The following is a 24,374-nucleotide window of genomic DNA, read 5'->3' as shown; positions in this document are numbered from 1 at the left end:
AAAATTTACCTTTTGAACCATTTTTAAATGTACAGTTCAGTGGCTTTAAGTATATTCTATTGTTAGACAACTATCATCACCATCCATCCCTCTCCAGTTTTTCCATCTCCCCAAACCCAAACTGTGTACAAATTAAACAATTTTTCCCATTTCCCTTTTCCTCCCCCACTCCCATCCTCTGGAAACCAGAGTTCTACTTTCTGCCCCTGTGAACTGTACTACACAAGGTACCTCATGTAAATGGAATCATATAGTATTTGTCCTTTTGCAACTGTTTGGTTTCACTTAGTATAACATCCTCAAGATTCATCCATTTTGTAGTATGCGTCCAAATTTCCTTTGTTTATAAGGCTGAACAATATTCCGTTGTATTGTATAGATGACATTTTATTTATTCGTTTATGGACAGGAAGTTACTCTTTAAATCTCTGTGTCACAATTTACTGATCTCTCTCTCTCTTTCTATTTCTTCCCCTCTCTCTTTAAAAAAGAGAATGAAAAAATAATTGATAAAAATTTCTTAATTGAATTCTGCTTTCTTGTCACTTTGTTCTCGTGGGTGAGGAACTAGGCAGCCATTTCACAAGGTGAGGGTGAGGATAAAACAGCCAGGCTGGTTAAAGACAAGGCTGTCCCTAATCAGAATTAAATAAACTTGAACTGAACACAAGAGGAATTAGAGTTTTGATCTATTATGGACCTCATTCCTTTAGTGCAGATAGGACTGAAGAAAACAGAATAATAATACCGTGACTTTACTATGTGGCAAGTAAGGTGCTTGACTCCTTTCTTACAGCAATTATGTGAGTCTGACTTTAGATAAAATACTAAATAACTAGGAGACCCTAGATGGATATCCAAGTGTCTTGAGCTCTAAACCAGTGCTCTACAATACAAATATATGAGTCACAATGCAAGTCACATAAGTAATTTTCAACTTTCTACTAGCCAAATGAAGAAAAGGAAAAAACAAGTGAAATAAATGTTATACTTTTCCTAGCTCAAGATAATCCAGAATATTATTATTTCAACATGTAATAAATATACCTTATTAGTGTGATAGTTCACATTCTTTTTTATCATATCGAGTCTTTAAAATCTAGCCAGCACATCTCATTTTGTATACAGCACATTTCAAGCTTCCATCGCTGCATGTAACTGGCAGCCACCATATTGGCCTGGACTTCTCTAGACCAAAGTGTTCTTTCTTTCGCCTGAAAGTGTGTTCATGTGGCTCTCTGCGTTCAGTCTTTCCCTTTATACTTTATGTGTCAGTAGTTCCTTAATAGAAATGCTGGCAATGATTTTCTAACCTTTTTACCTGTCAGGTACCATCATAAAAGAATGGCTGGCTTATTACCAAAAGGTTAGTAAGCCTTATTACCAAAAGGGTAATTTTTCTCTCCTTGATTTTGCATGTTTCCCTAGGTCTACTTTTCTGCCTTTTAAACAACCAAGAAATCAGTGAAAACTCAAATTGCATAGGTTTATATTTCTCAGTAATTATATAGGTTACTGTGTGATTGCTCTTGCTAGAGGAGCAATTTAGATGGTTGGGAGAATAGCCCTTAGTTTTTATGTTATGAGGTCAGACATTAATAAAAGAATTGGAGAAGAAATTTGAATTTTTAAATTGCTTTGGGCAGTATGACCGTTTTAAGAATATTGATTCTTCCTATCCATGAGCATGGAATGCTTTTTCATTTGTTTGTGTCATCTTTGATTTCTTTGAGCAGTATTTTATAATTCTTGTGATAGAGATCTTTCACCTCCCTGGTCAGCTGTATTCCCAGGTGTTATATCCTTTTTGTGGATATTGTGAATGGAATTGCATTCTTAATTTGACTCTCAGCTTGGATGTTGTTGGTATATAGAAATGCTGAATTTTGTACATTGATTTTGTATCCTGAGATTTTGCTGAAGTCGTTGATCAGATCTGGGAGACAGTGGGGTTTTCTAGCTATAGAATCATATCATCTGCAAACAGAGATAGAGTTTGACTTCCTCTCTTCTTATTTGGATACTTTTTATTTCTTTTTCTCGACTGATTGCTTTGGCTAAGACTCTCAGTACTATGTTAAATAGGATTGGTGGAAGTGAGCATCCTTATCTTGTTCTGGTTCTCAAGGGGAATGCTTCTAGCTTTTGGTCATTTGATATGATGTTAGCTGTGGCTATATCATAGGTGGCTCTTTATATTGTATGGTGTGTTCCTTCAATGCCTAGTCTGTTGAGGATTTTTAACATGAAGGGATGTTGCATTTTATCAAAAGCCTTCTCTGCATCTATGGAGTTGATCATGTGTGTTTTGTTTTTAGTTCAAACAGAACATTTTAAAAGCTGAATGAATATAAGTACTATTTTTATAATAAGTTGGCATGTAGGACATTGTATTTTTATGAAATTAGATAATTAGAATGAACTGTAAATATGCTCATGTGTACGCAGGTATGCAATAAACCTGTATATATGTAAATATAGCCATGTGTAAATATGATCTCTTTCATGTTCTTTAAAATTGAAGTCTCATCAGTATGGAATTACTTTGCTGCTGTCTGTTGAAAGAGCAGATGGTTTCTCAAGGTCTCTATGATATATTCTCTGATTATACAGAATTTTTACTCTTTGAGCTTGATTATTGTTGACTCACCAAGTTAATATTTGTCAATCTGGGAGTATGGGAAGAACTTAAATCTATTTATGCCCTACAGTCAAGTTGGTGAAATGAAATATCAAGCAGTTATGTGTGAGCTGGGTGTAGCAGTAACAGAGATATTTGAATTGCAGGCTTCTGACTAACAGACTTGCTGACCCTTTGATGACAGTGGAGAGAGTGTTACTAAATAAGCAGTCCAGTGGGAATCACCCAGAATTTTCTTATTTCATTTAAAAGTACATATGAGGTTTCCAAGCATAAATAGTGTTCACTTTCCCTCTCAACTAAACCTTGGTACCTTCAGTTCTCTTAAGAAGATACACATAGGACTCATGGGACTATTTTCTCCAGAACAAGAGTAAATATGTGACTTCTCTGAAAATACTATTTTTGGAAGCCATTGTGGGAAATCAGTCTTATTCCTGTGTTAACAGACTGAAGGTAGTAAAAGAGAACTCACTGTTTATTTATACATAATCAACTTGCTGATCTGAGGGGACAGATCGAATGCTGTCACTTGGAGATGAAAGCAGCTCACTCCTAGGATTACGGACTCTGAGAAGAGATAGTGCCTCCAAACATGAAGGGGAGAGTTAAGTCATCATGTCACTTACTTAGAATAATATGGGTTTTGGCTGGCAGAAAATCCCACATAAGATTGATTTATTTAAAATATTGTTACTGAGTAGAAGGAATTATTCTAAGTGCTGGGGGTAAAAGGAGTGAACAAAACAGATAGGACAGCCCTCTTCTATTCAAGTTGAAAAATACTTTTATTTTTCTCACATATAAATGGAATTTGGAAATAAAACATCCCAGGTTTTATCTCCACAATCAGGAACCCAGGATCCTTTTATTGTCTGTCTTCTATATTATTCCATCTTCTTCAATATCTGGCATCCACTTTGTTGAAACCATCCACATTCAGGCCAGGAAGGAGGCAAAGGAAGAGAAGGGGCTCTGCCTTCCCTTTAAATTCTGAAAGTTACATGTAGCCTTCCCCTTGTGTCTTATTGGTCAGAATTTAACTACAAGGGGGCTGGGAAATTTAGTCTATATTCTAGAAAGCCATGCGCCCAGAAAATAATCAAGGAGGAAGAGAGGAAGAACAAAAATTGAGGACAACTGGCAGTCTAACACAGTCATCATAAAGGAAGGCACAAATTGCCTCAGGCATGTTCAGTATTTGACCTGGTAAGTTTTAAGGACTTGATACAAACAACAGAGAAGGGTCCGGGCCAGTGGGGTAGGGACACTGAGAGGGGGCTCACCTTAGGATAGTCCAGATCTATTTAGACAGCACTAATTCATTTTTTATTCTTAGGTCAATAGTTAGCCTTAGGTTGGTGTGAACGTTAAGAAAAGCCTCTCAAGCAGTTTGCACTGTATTTATTGAGCACATACTATACTTGTAGGTCTTAGTGAGTAATCTCTAAAAGTGCTGCCAGGATGTGTAAGGAGGTAGACATGGAGTTCCAGCATGGTCTTGTCTTTGGAAGGTCCTGCTGAAGCTCAGGACCAGCCCTAAGTAAATGCTAGCATGACTCCCTGCTGGTCCATCACCTATCTTTCCACAGATGGAAGATAACTCCATTTTCCAAGAGACCTCTCTTCCATGTCTCGCCTGCTTCTCTAGTGGCTCTATTTAACTAACAGTATTTTTGGTCCGGCAAGATAGAAACTGTCCTTAAGACCAGGGAGAACCCTAAGAAGAAAGCATTGTGTTCCCACTCTATGGTTCCTGGATAAGACTTTGCTCCCCTTCATTTCCATATAGATCATCATAGAATGACAGGCTTATAATATGAAAAGACTTTAGTATTCATTGAATCTCACTTCCTTCCTGAGCTAGTATCCCCTAAAAGTTGTAGTTTTTCCAGCGATGTTTCTCAGAACACTAGGTATTAATGGGACCTCTAAAAACAAAGTGAGACTCATTGTCTAGAGAGCTTTGTAAACATGTACTAAATTTCCCAGTAGGAGAGTCACAATATAGGTAGTCTTTCTTTTGTAGGCTGGTAGAAACTTTATACCCTACATGAAATGTAACTGTGCAGGAATAAACTCTTTTTGAACCCTTGCAGCAATGGCCAGCTCACCATTGAGGACATGGACATAGAAACTGTAAGAAATGTTTTGGGAGGCTTGGGTGAAGCGTGAAAGTCCCTGAGTTATTCCCCAGTCCTCAGTCATGAAGCTAAGGGAAGTGTGTCAGCAGAGTTCTATCGATGTCTAAGCATGCTGGGACTCATTATCCACTTGGTTGATTACTTCATTTTTTGTTTATTTTACTTCTGCCCCCAGCAGCCTCCTCCACATCTGGTCTTCATTGTGAGAAATGCATCAGCACATTTCTATGAGATAGTGTGGAACAGAAAAAAGTGTGTGGGGTCAGACCTCAAATCAGTGGAATTACTTTGCATTACAAATGTTAAATAGATAATGAACAAAATAATAATGGATTTAATATAAATTTAATAGATTTAATATAAATCCATTATTATATCTAATATAAATGTATAAATAACAATGGATTTAATATAAATTCATTATAAATTCTCAACTCATTCAGATTATTGACTCTCTGGAAGGATCTTCAAACATCCTTTTTACTTACATTTGATGTAATTATGTTGGTATTTTGGGAAGAGTCATGTGTCCCAAATGATCTGCCAGTTCCATCTTTTTGAAGTATTCTGAATGAAGTGAGTGCAGTGTCAGGCAGGACCATCCAGCCTTTGGGAATACATCTCTTTCTTTCTTTTTTTTTTTTTTTTTCAGGTGCTTATACTTTTTATGCATACCCTTAAGCTGGGATGTACTTGTTTTAGGGATCTAGCCGTTTCTAACACTTAGACTCAGGTTGGTTTCTTTCTTTCTTTAAAGGCAGCTGCTGTTTGTACTTCAACAGTGGCCAGTTTTGAGAAATGGATAGTCTATTACTTAAGTGTAAAAAAAAATTCTTTGTTCACAGTTAGCGAGGTAAACTTTTTGTGGAGTAAAAATGAACTTCCTACGGAGACCCTTCAAATCTTCCCAAAGCTGGCCTGGGGAGTTGGGCCCCTCGGGCTGCTCAGCCGTTGTTGCTAATGGATGCACACACCTGCACTGGTGTTTGACTCTGCTGGGGAAGGCCACAATGACCTGCCAAGAAGAGGGTCTGGGTGCAAGTGTGTGGTAGCCCTAAGTAAATGCTAGCATGCAGCAGATAGCTCACAATTATGCCTTGGCAGTGGAAAGGTGTGTTTGCCCAACTCAGAGAACACTAGAACTGGAAGAACCCCAGAGATGGTGTCATCTGGTGGTTTAAAGATGCGCCATGTGGATTCCCCTTTGGGGCCACCCACCACACCCCATGACCCCAGCAACTTTGGGGTTCATTCTTTTCTTTACTTTTTGCATAATCTTTGTATGAAGGAAAGGTTCCATGACTCACAAAAATAGGAATTCGATTCAGTTTCTTCATTAGACAGGGGAAGAGATAGTAATATTTGTCCAAGGTCACAGGTGGTTTGGGCCAGGCCAGTAGGCATGGGGAGTGAGCAGCTATCAATAGTGGGCCTGGATAGGACCTATTAGTCTTAACATGCTTTCCTTCTTTTTTTTCTGATACCATCTCTCCAGCCCTCAACACTGGGTCCAGAACATCTTCCCTGAGTAGAACTTGTCTGAGTTATATAAAGAACAGGACATTGTCTCCAGAAATCTAGTATCAAAAGGTCACCTACCTCCTACTGCACTCCTAGACAAATGTCCTTCATGCATTGTTGAAGACTGGTGGGGACCTGGAGGACTAGAACTCAGCTGATTTGGGGTCCAACTTCTTCTATAGATGATTTTTTTTTGAGTTGATCCTTTCCATTCCTCACGCTGAAATTTTTAGGCAGGTGATCCCGGAAATCCCATCGCCATCTCCATGCTGCTAAGTTAAGTAAGATTCACACTAACCCAGCTAAAATGCTGGTCCTGCTGCTTACTGGCTATGAGACTTTGAATAAACTCTGTAATCTCTCTGGGTCTCAGCTTTCTCATTTTAAAATGGCAATAATATTTACTACATGTTTTTATTGTGAGAATTAAGATAAATGATCAAATCCAAGAGTGTTTAGTACCAGTTGGGCTCTTGATAGGCACTGGATCCCAGGTGGCTGTTAGTGGCTGTGTTGCTGTGTTGCTGCCCAGGTGTCATGTTTCAGAAACCTTGCAGAGGTGGTGACAGAAAGGTGGGACAGTTAGGGTACTAGGTCTCACTTGTCTGGAAGCTGCAGTGTGGGCTGGAGAAGATCAATTGAGAAGGTCATCTTGGGAGAAGCTGGACCTCAAACAAGGCAGTAGTAATTAGTGGCCAATTTCCAGTTAGTGGTCAACCTGCACTGGCTGGGCAGAAATCCTTCTCTGTTGGAAATCTGATATAAGGTTGTAGAAGAGAATCCAGATGAGGGAAGGGTTGGGCTGGAGGCAGAGCCTTGAGCAATTTTCTAAGTAGAATAGGCAGCCTCCTTGCTCAAACTAGAAACTACTGGCACGTTAAAAAGCACTCCTGAATGTACTGGAAACTTTGTAATTTCCAGAGTCTTCCGCCATCTGTGTTCACTTTCTTTGCTCCCTAACACTACTCCAGGTTCCTCCGTGTGGCTACATCAAGGCATGATCCTTGCCTGGCTGCAGTGGACACGGACTCAGAGATCAGCAGTAGGTGAAGGCTCTGCTACCTGCAAAATCCCTAAAGAGAGAGAGCTTTGTGAAGAGCTGCCTGCAGTGCTTGGGGAAGGAAAAAGTACTCAGTAAATTGCATTTTCCAGGGATCTTCTAGGACTTCTGTTCTGTTAGTGCTCAGGTATACTGAATACTTCAGCCAACGCCAGACAGACATCTGTACTCTGTTAGCTTCCATTTGGGAAAGTCAGTTCTCTGTCCTCTCTTAGCACTGGAAATTTTCCTTACTTAAGCTGCCCATTTGACTGGATTTCTCTGCTTGAAACAAGCACGTCATGGTCTCAGTGGGGATAATTCCTTAAACGAAAAAAGTCATCAAATGGAAAAAATTGACAAACCTGGCAGTTCTTCATGTGTGGTTCATACATTGGTTCTGATTCATCTTCAGTTCTTCGCTTGTGCATTTGGTATTTACTGGGTGCCACTTTTGCCTGTTACGGTATTAGGATTGGGGCAAAGGCCAAAGATGTTTTTCTAGCCCTTTAGTTGCTTAAAGCCTAATTAGAGAGCCCCTTAAATAACAGGAAATTATGGCAATATAAAAAGTACTCGGATTGAAGTGTGGCCAGAAGCTATGCCAGCTGAGAAGAGGGGTCTCTAAACGCAGTGGTGTGTATGATGGGGAACAGTGAGGCGAGCTTCCCAGAATCATCAGCCCCTCACCTGACCCAAAGAACTAGCTGTCTTTGTCATCAGCTTTGGAGATAAATGTGTAGGGCTGGTTTCTCGTACTTTCTGAAATTGCTTAGTAGAAACAATTCTTCCATCAAATCTGAGATTTCACTAGAACTCTGCAGAGTCAGTCTACATATATACAGTCCTCTCCCCCAGCTCAGTCCTGTTAAGGCCCGGTTCAGATCCTACCACTTCCGCAAAGCTTCTGGCACTATCTATAATATAACTGATATTTCTCTTTGGGAATTACTTGAACCCCAATGAAGACAATTTTTCTTGTGTTCATGTCTCATCACCCACAAGTAGATTGGTTGTTGCGTAAAGTCAAGGATCACATCACCTACTTCTTTGTCTCTACTCAGGAGAGTAACTCGGGCCTTGCCCAGAAAACCTATTGTATAAATGTTTGTCGTTGCTATAGTGAAATCACACAGATGACTGAATCTGTCATTTACTATGTGACTTTAGGAAAATTACCTAATCTTTTTGATCCTCAAGTTCTTCATCTATAAGATGGTGATCATAAGAGGGCTTATCTCATAGATTTGTCGGCACAGTTAAATGAGGTATGGTGCTATGTGCTTAGTATAGGACCTGAACTTTAATAAGTGCTTAATGTAGGTTTTGTTGAAAAATTTTAAATAGATACATGCCTTTAGCAGACCCCGTCTCTCATTTCCACATTTCCTCCTATATGACTGTTTACTACTGAGTAACTACCTATTTGCTGGAAAAATGAAAGTAACTTGGACTTTAAAGATGTCTTTAAAAAAAAAAAACAAAAAAAACTCGTGTCTTAGTTAGCTCAGGCTGCTATAACAAAATGCTATAGACTGGGTAGACTGGGTGTCCTAAACAGCAGAAATTTATTTCTCACAATTCTAGAGACTGGAAGTCCAAGGTCAAGTCCAAGATCTACCTCTCTCTCTCTCTCTCATATATATACATACACACACACACACAGTGCCTATATAGAGAAAGAGAAAGTAAATAAATATATGTATATATATTTTCAGTGCCTATATATATATATATAGAGAGAGAGAGAGATGTGTATATCTTCCTGCTGTGTCCTCATCTATCTCCTCTCTCTGAGAGAAAGAGAGGGCTCTGATGTCTCTTCCTTTTCTTATAAGGACACTAATCCCATGATGGGGGCTCCACTGTCACAAGTTCATCTCAGCCTAACTGCCATCTAAAGGCCCCACCTCCAAATACCATTACCTTGGGGATTAGGGCTTCAACATCTGCATCTGGGCAGGATGCATTCAGTGCCTAGCAACTCTCTTTGTCAACACTGAGGGATAAAAGGTAGAAAAAGGGGATAATAAAGAAGAAGTAAGTAAAGAAAGACAGGACTAAGGGAAGCAGAGAAACTACTTCTTTTTTCTACATATTTCTCACCCATGACAGCTTCCTGCTAGCACCTAACAGTAGATATCTGAGGGTGAGGACAGAAGCTGCAGCCAGGAGCACAGGGTTCTGCTTTAATGAGGGGCTGTGCACCGCACAGTCTTTGCCTGCTGAGGTGAGCTGAAGCCTCTGTGAGGGGACCGGCACCCAGGGGAGGGAGGCTGAGCCTGCAGCGGCCAAGGGAGAAGAAGGGCTAAGGCCCCAAGGGCTTTGTGAGGGCACTGGGTGAGAAAACTGTCTGCCAGTCACCCTCACACACAAGGTCAGGGCGGCACGGAGCAGCCTCCTGGTTACAGCAGACCTGTCCCCACCCAGCAAGACAGGAGGGGCCTGAGAGAAAGATGGGACCCAATCCACATTGACCCAATTCCTGTACTCAACCCAACCTGTAACAGCCCTTTCAGAAAACATCAGCCCATGTGGGCTCAAAGGGGGCCGGCTGCTTGGCTTATCCAGAGACATCTGAAAGCAGATAATGGTTTGAAAACATTCGTGTGAGATTCAAAAGAGGGACAAAAGACTGATGGGGGAATGAGGGAGGGGGTTTCAGAAAGTTAGAAACCATTGGTAAAATCTTGATATTTCTTACGGAATTCATGCTTCCCCATGCAAAGTGAGTGGAGAAGGAAACTAGAAAATGGTTCCATTCAGATGAGGGGTTAACCATCTCCCCGTTTTTAAATCTTCACAGGACTTCCCTCCAAAGTTTACATAATCCCGGATTATTTCTCAGAAGTGTTATATCAAAGTACAGCATTATTATTTTGAAGTGAAACTCACAACGCTAGAGTTTGAATTTATTTAGACCTATGATGATGTTTCATTTATTTTGTCAATATCACCAAATGTGTTCTAACTTCATATGGACGGTGAAACTGAGGAACCAGGAAGGGTTACACACAAATCAATGTAAGCAACTCCCACAGCCTAGAGAGCACCAGGGAAGAGGGCAGGATATGGTATTAGTTGTCCCAACTCAGGTTCTGAGGCCGGGCCCCAGGAGGGGGTGTAGTTCTAGATGTTTCAGAGAACAGGACCAGAACTAACAGGGAGGAATGACAGAGAGGCAGGTTTCAGCTCAATGCAGTCGAGAATTTCCCAATAGAACAAGATGTCCTGTGAGTTGTTGAGTGTCCCCTCCTCCTGCTGAAGTATTCAAGTTCAGACTGGATGGCCATTACCAGAGATTAGGAAGGGGACATGAGGTTTGCCACTCTGCTTCGATGTTCTGCCCCTGCCAGGGGCCCAGGGTGCAGATGAGGGAGAGGCAGGAAGTGTTTGTGGCTGTGATCCTGATAGGAATCTTCAAAGACCCAGGCGCGGCCCCTGTATCAGCCCAGGCTTCTTTCTTTACTCTCTTCCGGTCAACCTGTCTTTCCTCGGCACCCTAAGCCATTCTGAGCCCGCTGGAACTTCTTACACTTGACTTCCACTTGGGTTAAGTACTTGCTTCCTGATGTGTGAGGTAGCCTTTTATTCATTTTGGTTTTGAACAGACCTCTTTCAAGTTGGAACGTGCTCCCTACTTACAGTATTCTGGGATTTTAAGAATGATTCCGAGAAGCTACTGTCTGACTTTCTTTATCATTCTATAGCCTCTCCTAGATTTCATTTTCCAAACCATGACCCTCATATATCAAATCATTTTCATACTAAAATCTGTCAGTCACCTTGATAATTTTGCTGTCCTTCTTTGGATCTTTTCCACCTCTTTTTGTGCCATCTTCAAGTGGAATGCCTGGAACCTTCGGCACGTTTTCAGCTTATATATACTACAGTTTTATACATGTTTACTCTATAGGAAACAGTGTGGTGTATATTTTTTAAAATGCATGATTTAGAAAATACTGAGTCTTTTACTGACTGATGGGCTGCGCAGCTTTGGAAAAGTTATTTAATCAGCCACTTTGAACATCAGTTTCCACATTTGCAAAATGGAGAGAAGAATATGTACCTTAGTTATTCATGAGGATAAACAATGTGGCATTTAAAAGCCTGGTATATTGCCTTGCACACAGTAGGCACTGAATAATTTAGAGGAGAAGAAGAAAGAGAAAGTTCCCATTGTTGGTTATGTCTTTTCAATAGTAGAAGACATCATTTAATGTAGTAGGTAATAAACATTTTTATAAAGTACTTTTTGAACCTCTCTGTAAGATTCAAATTTCTCTTGGTCATATTCGTTTAAATTGGTCTATTTCAGTCATGTATGTAAAGACATTGCATTTATATTGTTAAAGTAGATTAAACTTATGGCCTTGCATCTTTACAAACATAAGTAGATAATATATGAGACATATACAGTGTTAGACCATTGTCTTCTGTTTACTGTTTAGATAATGTTAACATCTCCCAGAAGCAAGAGTTATGGCGGGAGAAGTGGGAGAGGCACAACTTGCCAGGCAGAAGCCTCTCTCGGCGTTCCATCAGCAAGGAGAGATGGGTGGAGACACTGGTGGTGGCCGACACAAAGATGATTGAATACCATGGGAGTGAGAATGTGGAGTCCTACATCCTCACCATCATGAACATGGTATGCCATACTACATGGGGGCTGGGGCAGCTGGTGAAGAGATGTCATTAGAAATGCTTACATAGGGCCGGGCGCGGTGGCTCATGCCTGTAATCCTAGCACTTTGGGAGGCCAAGGTGGGTGGATCACGAGGTCAGGGGTTCGAGACCAGCCTGACCAGCATGGTGAAACCCCATCTCTACTAAAAATACAAAAATTAGCTTGGCATGGTGGCGGGCGCCTGTAATCCCAGCTACTCAGGAGACTGAGGCAGGAGAATTGCTTGAACCCGGGAGGCCGAGGTTGCAGTGAGCCGAGATTACACCACTGCACTCCAGCCTGGGCAAAAGAGTGAGACTCCATTTAAAAAAAAAAAAAAAAAAAAAAAAATGCTTACATAAATAAGAAAGGCCTTTCTTTGGTCCTTTTAACTTATTTTTGTAAATATATATGTGAAACTAGTACCTGCCTAAGGATGAATATGGATGAAAATTCAGGATAAGTTAATCTTTCTCTTAAAATTGTATATCCTGGGAACATTTTATCATTTATTAGTTACATATTTCTAGTAGGTATTTACCAGGTGACTCAATCCTTTTCGTGCAGCTTTGTCTCATCGGTTTATGTTAGTAAACCAAAGGGGTAAACTGAGGCAAAGAAGTAGAACATAATTTCCTCAAAGTAGTTAGAAATATAATTGGAATAAAGTTAATGACTCCTAATTTAAAGCTTTCTATTTGCATTATTGATGCTGTCTGCCTTCGAGAGGATGTTAGTCCTATTGAGATGGGAAAAGGTATTTGCCTGAGTAACTGATAATAAAAGAGGAGAATACTGTGGGCTGGGTTAAGAAAAGAAAAATGTTAATCCCTCAGACACACAGCCAAGCAATCACCCTGAAAGATTGTCTTTAAATATTGTAAAGTGGAATGAGCCATGGACACATTTCACTCTTCTTAGCACACCACCCAACGTTTCTGACCTATAAGAAAACCTTTATTTTATGTGCATTACAATGCTATTGTCTCCTCTGGTGTTTGTTTATTATCTCTTCATGTGGAGCTAATGGTTTTCTATTTCTGACCGTAGGTCACCGGGTTGTTCCATAACCCAAGCATTGGCAATGCAATTCACATTGTTGTGGTTCGGCTCATTCTACTTGAGGAAGAAGAGGTAACATTTTCCCTTCACTATTCTGCTATATATCCTCACACTTCCTACCTCTTTTTTTCAGGGGAGTTCTTGGTAGACAAGAAAGAGGGTATCAGAAAGTGTTTGGAAGTCCATTGAGAAGGAAAATATTATTTCTGTGTTATTCTCTTGGAAATTCAGTGATACTGAGAGGGATATGGATATAGATATGGATAACATTTCCACAATATTCATAGTTGGAGTCTCTTGACAGTCATTGCATCTAATAACATAAACATAGACTCACTGCAGTCACCAAAGATGTTCTGCAAAAGAAATAGACTAAATCACGACATGGTTGGATGGTTTCAGTAAAAGGTAAGAAAAACATGGAAATGTTGAACCTTTGATACTATTAATTTACTTCTTGCATATTTAACACAAGTCTCTCAGATTTGGGACTACTTGTCCATCTGCACATTTACCTTTGGGGATTTCATCTATTCTTAGAGACTTAAATTTATATAAATGTAAGTCTTATATAAATGTAAGAGATTTATATGTCATCTATGTCCTGAGACTCTCAACTGATACCTCCAACCAAGATGTCTTCGTTGAGCTTCAGGCTCATATCCAATTACTTACTTGAAATCTCCACCTGAATGTGTCAAAGTCCCTTCAGTCTTGAAAACTTAATAAATCCAGAAAGGAACCTTGATTACTCCCTGCCTAAATCATCTCAATTCTGCCACCTCCATTCCCCAAATGACCACCATACCCAACAGCACTATTATGCATTGGTTATGTAAGCCCAGGAGATATTCTTGATTCCTTTTATCATATCTTTCACATCCAATAGCAAGGCCCACTGTGGTCTTACTTCCAAAATACATCTCAAAACCACCTACTGCTCATCATCTCCGCAGTCATCACATTGGTTTGGCCTTATCATATCTTGCATAGGCTACTGCAGTGAACTCCCAAATGGTTGCTTCCTCTTTTCAGCCTTGCCATCAGAATTCATTCTCCATGAATGATCATTTTAAATGCAGCCATAATTGATCATTTTAAATACAAACTGAGGTGCCGCACTGCACAAAACCCTTTAATGGCTTTCTGGTTTTTTTTTAAGAACAAATTCAAAATTTCTTGCTGTGACCTGTGGAGACTTTCATGATCTTGACTCCATCTGCCTTTCTGGTCTTTGCTTATGTTACTCTCTCCTTGTTTCCTACTCTCACACTCACTGTCTATGCACTTGTGGTTCCCAATGCCTGAAACATCCCTCTCCTGGTTCTGCACATGACTGGCACCTTCTCATGCCTCATGCCTCATGCTCTGTAAATGCTCCGTAAATGCTGCCTCTTCAGAGAGGTCTCAGTGACCAATTTATTCAAAGTAGACCCCTCTTATTGCTTTTCATCACAGGATGATGGCAGTCTCACAATTCATCATGATTCTGTGTATTCGTTTACTCTTTTTTTGCCTATCACACCTCTACCAGAATGTGAATTCCATGAGGACAGAAGCCATGTGTCTTTTTTCTGTTAGATCCCCAACACCTAAAACAGTGCCTTGGATACAAATGAATGAATGAAGTGAAATGTAATGAATGGTAGGACCAGCCAACTGATGAAATGCCCTTGCAATCTATAGAGCTTAACCAGCAGCTGGAATATGTAAAGAACAGCATTATTCATCTCCCCATCAGCAAGAGACCTGCAGTCAAAATGCCAAGGGAAGGCTTATTGTTTTCTTGACAGGAAAAGTCTCCATGATTATGTGTGTTAGAAGTTTATTTTTAAAACAATCTGTGGAGTGGGGATCCATTTTTTCTTCTTTCCCCTATAACCCCATCTCCCTTTGTCACCTGAAACATACTTTGGGTATCTTGGAATACCAATGGGTATGTCATTTCCCTTCCTGTGGTCTTTTATTAAGAAAATGTATCCAAAACTTGGAAAACAGGCAACATGGAAACTGTATATCCTTTCAATGTTTAAAGACACCTCTATGAAAATGTAACTGGTTGTTTACCATTGATTGGGGCACAGATGTGGTAAAGTTAGATGTTGACATGTAGTAAATGATAGGGTACAAATGGTTTTTGCCTAGTAGAGGCGAAAATGATTTGTGTCCAGCAGAGAAGATAATTCTGAAGATGGTTTTATTGGTTGGTGGAACCAGACCAATAAAAACTGGTATCTAATTTTGTATCTAACTTAGCAATCTCATTCAGCAGTTCTCCCTGACTGGCTATAGCTGCGTCAGTTTTTTGCATCTGCCTTTGAACCAGCTTTGCCATCTTGCCTATCCCCTCATTAAGGAACCAAATTATCTTGCCTGTCTCCTCACTAATGAGTTAAATACATCTTGAACATGTGCTCACTCTATATTTATATGAGAATTGTGTTTTTGACTTTTGAAAAGCATGCTTTGATACCTTGGAGAAAACATTTTCTTTTTCATACTGGTTGAACACATAGGCATTCCTAGATACAAATGTGAAGAAACATTTAGCATTTTCAGACCAAAAAAAGAAAAACAAAGAGAAAGCTACTTCTGGACATAAGAAGGAAAAATCCTTGGGTTTGAACTGCTGTCATATAAAACAGAAGGAAAAATCTTGACCCTCTGTAGTCCCAGCAGCACCACTGGTAGGATTTCATAATGTGGCTGCCACGGATCAGGCCCCTTTAAACTCCACATCTCTTCATTCCCGAGAAATAATATCACCAGGGCATCTCCGTGACATGTTAATGCCAGTGAAGTTGTTGAAGGAGCTTGATTGGCCACTGCCCCCTGACTCCATCACAATCACATTGTTTCTCCTCTTCTCTACCAACCTGGTTTTGCAAGTGTTAAGAGACACACATGGCTTGCTTCAGGAAGCCATGACTCTCTACCTCCCAGTTGCCAAATATTATCCTCATTCAAGCTTTTATGGAGTCTCTAATTGGTACGGGGTTCACAAGTTAACAGCAGAATTGCAGTCCACAATTCTCATTTTCCTAATTCCTAGGAAACGGCTCAAGCCATTCTTCACATGTGTGACTAATAAGCAGCCCAACAACAGACAGCAATGATTCCAGCCCTTAACTAATGTCACCATGGCAGGCACAGGAAGCAGAGTGTGAGGTTCAGTGCTATGACTCCTTTGAGCAAGTTGACCTGCGTTCAACAACTCTAAGGAAGTTACATCATTGCTCCATGCCCATTTTTCTTAATCCATAATGAGAAGAGAGTTGTGGATCATCAGGCTTATGTCAAATCCTGTGCTAGCACCAGGGATGCAAATATGAACACAAGTCCCATTTCCTGATTCTGAGGAACTTTGAGTCTACTGCACAAAAGCGCGAAAATAGAAAATTCAAGTTGAGATTGGCATGAGTATAAAAGTACTGCAACAGGAAAGGGTACTTGGATGTCTAAGATGGGATTTTAGAAAATAAAAAGGAATTAACTAGTGAGGAAGTGATATGGTAAGGCTAATTGAATCATGTGAGTGGTTTCCCCCTTGCTGTTCTTGTGACAGTGAGTGAGTTCTCATGAGATCTGATGGTTTCATAAGCGGCTCTTCACCCTCTGCTCGGCACTTCTCCCTCCTTCCACCTTGTGAAGATGCCTTGCTTCCCCTTCACCTTCCACCATGATTGTAAGTTTCCTGAGGCCTCCCGAGCCATGCTGAACTGTGAGCCAATTAAACCTCTTTCCCTTATAAATTACCCAGTCTTGGGCAGTTCTTTTATAGCAATGTGAAAATGGACAAACACAGGAAGGAAATTCCAGGTGGAGGTACCCGCATGGACAGTGGCTTTATTCTTAGGCCAGCACTATGCATATGAGAGGCAGTGGACATATCACTGATATTGGACCACACAATGGGAGGTTGAGAAGTTTTGTTGTGATACAAGGGAAACAAAGTGATTGTGCTAGAGGCAGGAGAGAAAGCAGCCAATCAAAACCTGCCTATCTCCACTCGCACTTGAGTTTGTCCCGTGTTGCTCATGTCTGCACATGACATTATCATCCTTTCAGTTGCAGAAGCCAGAAATCTGGATGCACTGATGATACCTCCTTCTCTCCCTCCCATGTCAAGTCTGTTATCAGGTACTGACCGTTTATCTGATCATCTCCATTTATATCACTTCAATTAAAGCTACAGTGTTCTCTTTTCTGGACTATAGTGGTATATACTTTCTGGTCTACTCAAAACCAGTTGAATTTCTTTTCCTCTTGTTTCCTCAATGTAGTCATGATAATCTGAAAATGGTATTCTGATCTACCCACTCTCCTGCCACCCCTTCTGCAACCCCCACACCTGGCTTAGTTTAGTCCAGTGGTTTTCTGATTTCCTTTCTCATCTCTTGCTATTCCTGCCTTTGCTCTTGAGAGGTAGCAATAGTCTTATTCATCAGGGTTTTTCAAGGCCTCCCTCTGGTCTTGTTGTTGCCTGGACTGTCTTCTTGTCTTCACTTAGTTAACAGCCTAATCTCTCAGATCACAGCTCCAGTGTCACTTCCATGGAGAAGCCTTTCCTGACCCCCTTTCCTAGTAAGATTCTGTTATTGACTCCCATAAAAGTACATTTCTCCTCCACAGCATGTTTCACAGTTGTAATCTTAGATCTATTTGATTGATACAGTTTCCTCAATTAGTATGTAAGACTTAAGAGCAGAAGTTGAGTTTGATGTTGCTCACTGGTATATAATAGACCCTTAATAAATATTTGTTCAAATATTACATAGGAGAAAGTGTGCAAATGAGGCCAGCAGTCTGTCAGTGAACCAGGGCCAATGGCAACCAAGTTGCCATGGGCCTTGTGGCCACATAAGGACTTTGGATCTAATCCTGTGGGAGACTCTAGATTATTCCAAACCAACAAATGGAATTAGAGAGATCACTCAGGCTCTGTGGAAAGTGTGTGAGGTAGGGAATCCCGAGATTGAGTCTCTGAGATAGATTCCTTTTATCAGTGACTTTCTATCACTCTTATCTTTCTTATTCTAAATACGTCTCATGGGTAACACAATTTGGGGCTTTATTTTTCTGCGGTGAGTTTCAAGAGACTTTGAGGTTAGGGTATACACAAAAGATGCAGCTTGTTTGTCAGTTACTGCCGTCTAAAGACCACTACGGGATTTCATCACATTTTGAGAATAAATTGGAGTACTGGGTGTAAAACTCACTTTGGAACAATTTGGAGGCTTTCTCATAGGCTAGATAGTCATATTTCAAAGTAGTGGGAACTAAGGTAACTGAAGTACACAAAACCATGTTCTGAAAAGACGTGTCAAACATATTAAGAAACTATGGGCCAAGAAAACAGACAGTGGGTTCAGATAGGAGCCAGTTTGCTCTCACTCCTGTCATGTCCCTGTCTATCCCTTAATTGAGCTCTGATTTTCATTTTATGGCCCAAATTCTATCCTTTTAATTTTCTCCTAGGACTTGGACACAAACTTGACCTCTAAGCCCTTTCCATTTTAAACCAATTTGTTTGATGCTCCCTCCCCGCTTCCCTCTTGCCCAGGGGTTAGGGATGGGATTAGACTCTTCCCTCCAATTCTTGTGAGCAGCTTGACACCACGGAGAGTACCAGATTTATCATTAGTTCCACTGCTTGCTAGCCATATAATTTTGGTAGGTTACTTAACTTGTCCGTGTCTCCATTTCCTCATTTTGTAAAATAGTGATAATTATATGTATTTCATAGCATTGTCATGAGAATCAAAAGTCTTTATTCATGTAATACTTAGCATAGTATCTGGCTTGTAGAAACTGCTCAGTAAGTGTTACTTGTTAATGTCAGTCTTATTCTTTTTATCATCATCATCGTCATTAACTCCCACAAACACCCTGTAAGCTTATTAATACTATGCTCATTTCATAAGGACTTCAAAATCCTTGCAGGAAAATAAAAGACCTAAAGGACAAAATCAGGATCATAAAATGTTGGAGACTTCTTTTAAGAACAAGATAGAGACAAAACTGGAATAAGAGTGAGTTGGATGAAGCCAAGTGAATCCCATCCTAGGTGACTATGCCATCCAGCAGAGGAGTCCAGTGGTGTTGGGCCGGCTTGAAGGTACAGCAGTAGGGCTGACAGCAGCAAGAAGGAGATAACCACTTTCACAAAGAAATTCTTCTTGGTGTACTGAAAGTGGTTTAGTGTTGAGTCTACCTTTTTTTTTTTTTTGGAAACTCTAGAGTTAAAAGCCTCTTGATTTTAAAAATTCAGGCTAGTGGTTTACCCCTCCCCACAGCTGATGTGTGGGTCTGTATTGTTCTTTCAGGGTAAATATCAAAAATACTGGCAAAGAATTTTTAGACTTATTCTTTGTGTGTGTGTGTGTGTGTGTGTGTGTGTGTGTGTGTGTGTAAGACAGAACAGAGTGTTACTCTGTTAAGCAGGCTGGAGTACAGTGGCACATAGTTCCCTGTATCTTTGAATTACTGGCCTCAAGCCATCTTCCCACCTCAGCCTCCCAAGTAGCTAGGAATACAGGCACTTGCCACTATGCCTAGCTATTTTTTTTAAAAGATGGGGTCTCACTATGTTGCCCAAGCTGGTCTTGAACCTTAAAGAAAGTATCCTTTCCTCTGGTAATCAGACAAGTTGTCCGTTAGACACATGAGAAGTTTCAGACTAAACCTTTTACAGCTTGTCTCTTCTGTGCTCATCCTCTTTCTTTCAGTAGCGTAAGTCTGACTAGCAGAGCATGGTCAGATTGTGCATTGAGTCAAAAACTGCTATCAAAAATTCCAAGAGAAATCAGTACAAGATTTTTTCATTATAGAGAGAGCTTACAAAGAGAGAGAACAATTTATAACAGAAGCATGTTCTTGCAAAATTATTTCCCATGTGGAGCTATTTTATGAGCTTTTTATGATTTCCCCTAGGTCAGCTTCCTGTCCCGTTAATTCACGTACACAAATGTATAGAAAAGGGGAAGTGGAAAGTGAATTGGATTAGCTTGAGAAGATGAAGTGGAAAAAAAAATAAACAAAAAGAGGAATCTATTTTTGTTTGCAAAGGAAATGAGGAAAAAATAGTGTGAATGGGGGTTTGTTTTGAATGCTCAAATAGTTTCCAGGATGCTTTATGGAAGATGTTTAGCACAAGTTCCCTCACATTTATTGTGAGCCATCATAGTCTCTCTGAAGTCCTGTTGCATTTTTTGTGTGCTTAGGGCTGCCTCATTTTAATCCATAACTAATTACTATTCTCAAGGCTTCTGCGATAGAGAGTATTCTGTAAATTAAATGAGTGTTTCTTGGACTTAACCCCTTCTGAGACTTAGAGATTAAGACGCTGAAGAGGTTGAAAAAAAAAATGTGCTCAATTACAGCTTTCTGTGACATTTAATAGAAAAGACACTGTCCCTGAATTTGTGTTAAATGTCACATATTACAGATGGAAGTTCTACACAGGGGCAAAGTATCAAGCTGTAGGTAATCATCAACCCAATTAATTGTGCACTTGCTTTGTCTGCACGAGGAATTTAAAATAGGAATGGGAAGAAAGCAAGAAAGATTTTGAGAGTAGACTTAAAGCCCTAGCATTTTTTCCCCTCATCAATGACTATCTCTCAGGTTATTTCAGAATTGCTCTTATAGCAAAACTGGAATGTAAGAAGAATATCCTATGTTGATATTTTATTTTACTATTCAGCTTCTTTCCCTCTCTTTTACTCTTTCCCCAACAGCCCTGCTGCTAGAAATCTCAACAACCATGCAGACCTGTCCATATATTTAGGTGGTCCAACCTTAACGTGGTCCTGACTACTGCTTGATCACCTTTTCTCTGTTATCCTCCTTATTCCTGTCAAGAACTAGTCAGGGTCTGTGTTTTAGTCCATCACCTGCTGCTCCATTCTGTATAACAAAATAGCACAGACTAGGTCATTTATAAAGAACAGAAGTTTAGTTGGCCCATAGTTCTGGAGACTGGGAAGTCCAAGAGTATGGCACCAGCATCTGGTGAGTGTCATTCCATGGTGGAAGACATTACATGGCAAGCAAGCATCCAAGATAGAGAGAGAAAATAGGATTGAACTCATCCCTTTCATCCCTTCAATAACAAACTCAATCCCATGATAACCATTAATCCATTTACAAGGGCTCTTAATCACCTCTTAAAGGTCCTACCTCCCAATGTCTTTACATTGGCAATCAAATTTCAACATGATTTTTCGAGGGGACATTCAAGCCATAGCAATCTAAGATTTTACCCTGCTTGCAAGCTAACAAGTTAGTCTGCCATGCTTTTATGAATGCAATGCTGGCAGAAGACATGAAAATTCTGAGTCACAAACCAAGGACTTTATTGCTCACAGCATAATGGGACATGAGCTTCGGTTTGCACCTGTCCCTCTTGTCCCATAAGTTGCACTGGGGTGTTGCAGGCAGCCCAAGTGTATGCTATGCATACAGTGGGTTTTATCCCAGCTTAAGACCCCCAAAATAAGAAAGCCCCAATCCCTTAAAATAGATTGTAAGCAAACTTATTCTGCTTTCGCCCCAGAGGAAGCCATCACCTTTGTTATTATGGACATAAAGTAAATCTTTCCTTTTCCCTGGAAAAATGTTATCTTCTAAGGCTGTTTCCTTTACAACATCCTTCAAAGGATACTCCAGAACAAAACCTATGTCTTTGCTCAGATGATGTGCAGAAACATGAGACACCCATGTAGAATCTTCTACTAGCAGTTCCTATTACAGGCACTGGAATTATTATTGCAGATTTTCTACTGAATTCTCAAACTTCTGGCCTCTTTACTGCCCCTTCCCTGACCCATAGGAGAACAGGCCTCTTTGGTAGTTTATCACAAAACCTCCCATTCACCTAGTCTTTACTTTTCCTGGCCTAAAGGATATATTCTCTCCCTTTTCTCCTTTCCTTCATGGGTGGTGTGCATCCTCAGTTTTGTCAGTCAGTATACCTGCTGTAAACCAGGATATATTCAACGCTTGAGACCAGGAGAAGAATAAACCTCAATTCTTGTTCTGGAGGAGCTAAGAGGAAAACAGGCATACAATTTGATTGTTACGACCTAGCACAGGAAGTGCTGTGAACCAAGTATGAAGAAGGTATATTGGCAGGAACCTAAACCAGACTAGGGGGCAGGGAAAGCTTCCTGGAAATGCCCAAATTAAATCTTAAAGAATGAGTAGAGGTTGAATGGGTTAAAGGGGGTAAGAGAAAAAGGCAATCTAGGAAGAGGGAACATATTGAAGAAAGGAAAGTGTGTGGGAGTATGTGACGGGGATCTGAGGGAGTGCTAATACAAGCAGTTGTTGCTGGAGCATAAACTGTCAGGTTGCAAATGAAGGGAGAGCTTCCTGGAGGCTAGACTTCGAAGGATCTTGAGCCATGGGTCATGATATGGACAGACTTTTGTTTTGATCCACCTGGCAACAGTGAGGAGGATGGATTTGAAAAGGGCCAGGATATTGTAAACCAAGCATAAAATGAAGGTTTGGGCTAAGGATAGTAAGTAGCAAAGATATAGAGGAGGTAAAATTAGCAGCGCATGATGACAGATTGGGATGCAGGATATGGGAGGAGAGGGAGCTAACAAGACACTGGCATTTCTAGATTGGGCAACTGGGCTGATGGTGGTTCCTGCAACCACAGAAGGCACAGAAGGAATCGCAGGTTGAAGTGGGAGGAAAGGATTTCGGGGATGCTGAGTTGGAAGTACCTGTGGAGGTGACCATCAGGAGATTTAGGTTCATAAATTTGAACTCTGGGAGAGGTTTGGAATGAGATACAGATATGGGAGCCAACGATCATATTTTGGAGTGATTTCCAAAACTATGACTGATTGAGAATGAACTAAGCAATGAACCAAAGGAAAGGCAGAAGAAGAAGGGCTCACAGAGGAGCCCGGGAAGTGGACAGAGAGTAAGAAAAGGACAGAGGTAAGGATCTCGAAAGAAGAGGTTATCTGCTTTTCTGTTTGTCTCCTCAGTGAGGGTAGGATCGTGAGGTTGAGGAGTAGAAATAAGCTATAATCATTCATTGGTTAATTGCTAAGTCTTTCCAATTATTCAAAGCAGAGTTTAGAGAAGTTCTCTATAGTTTGGAAACCACTAGTCCTAAACTCACAGCTGCAAACCTGTGTTCCAAGCCCTGCTCTGCCAATGCCTGCTTTGTGACTTGGCTAAGGTACTGTCCCTCACTGTTTAAATGAGAGTATTAAATGCATAATTCCTGGAGCCCTTCAGGGAAATGGGCTTTTCATTATAATGAAAACACTGGAGGCAGCATTTGGAATGCAACATCTGGAAGATGACTCTGCTTTCTCCACAATGATGAAGGTGGGTCCTTGCTGACACTGAATTTGGTTCAGGAATGTGGGAGACTGGACCTTTGTCAACATTCACTTTTTCCAAACAGACACACAGAGATTGGAATGTAAGATTTTCAAAACGGTGATTCAAGCCAATGTATAAAAGGACAATATTGAAAGATAGAGCTTTTCAGATCTGATAAAATCTCCCTTTCAAGAGTATGCCCTTGCCAGGGACTCTGTGAGCTAAGGGAGAACAAGAGCTCTATTTCTGCCTGTGTAGCTGCTTCAACTCTAATAAGCTTTTATATTCATGGCTATTTAATTAGGGATCTTAATTAACTTTGTGTGGGTGTATCCATGTGTGAGTGTGTGGATGTAGAATAGCGTGGATGTGTGTGTGTATGTATGTGGATGTGTGTGTATGTATGAGTGTGTATGTATGTGTCTCTGTGTGTATGTATGTGGGGTGTGTGTATGTGAGTATGTGGGTGTGTATATGTGGGCGCGGCACGCATCGCATCAATCTGATGCGGATCCGCACGCAAGGCATCGCACGTGGATCCACGCGCATCGCACGTGGATGCACGCGGATCCACGCACGCGGCACAAGCGTTACAGCACGTATCCATCGCGGCGTGATATCGCACGCATCGGATCGCACGGTGGCACGAACGCACGTGATGGCAGGCAGCATCGCGATTTATCCATCGGCAAGGATACGGCGGCGGCATCGATACGGTGGCGGGTTGACCGGTTTGGCGAATGCGAACTGCATAATGCACGTTGACATCAGCAAGCGGTCTGATAGCACCGCGCGACGAGGCGCGGGCGCATCGCGACACGGATCTGACCGCATCGCGCGTTATCGCACTGGCGGCGGCATCGCGACGGATCACGTTATCCATTATCGCCGCGCAACGCAATAACGTAATGCATGCGCATTGCCATCGCGATCATCATGGCGCGCACG

At 40.9% G+C, this 24,374-nt stretch overlaps 1 protein-coding gene across 1 annotated transcript in view; it reads left to right on the top strand.

Moving 5' to 3' along the window:
* Positions 1-24,374, top strand: part of ADAMTS12 (ADAM metallopeptidase with thrombospondin type 1 motif 12) — a 389,831-nt gene that overhangs the window by 215,545 nt on the left and 149,912 nt on the right. The window contains exons 4-5 of the mRNA XM_003899561.4: positions 11,797-11,993; positions 13,062-13,145. Coding sequence (XP_003899610.4) covers positions 11,797-11,993; positions 13,062-13,145 — 281 coding nt within the window. The remainder of the gene's footprint in view (positions 1-11,796; positions 11,994-13,061; positions 13,146-24,374) is intronic.

This window comes from Papio anubis, chromosome 5 (genome assembly GCF_008728515.1).
Source record: "Papio anubis isolate 15944 chromosome 5, Panubis1.0, whole genome shotgun sequence".
NCBI lineage: Eukaryota > Metazoa > Chordata > Mammalia > Primates > Cercopithecidae > Papio > Papio anubis.
Note: the sequence above shows the minus strand (reverse complement) of the source record. Positions and strands in the feature narration are given on the sequence as shown.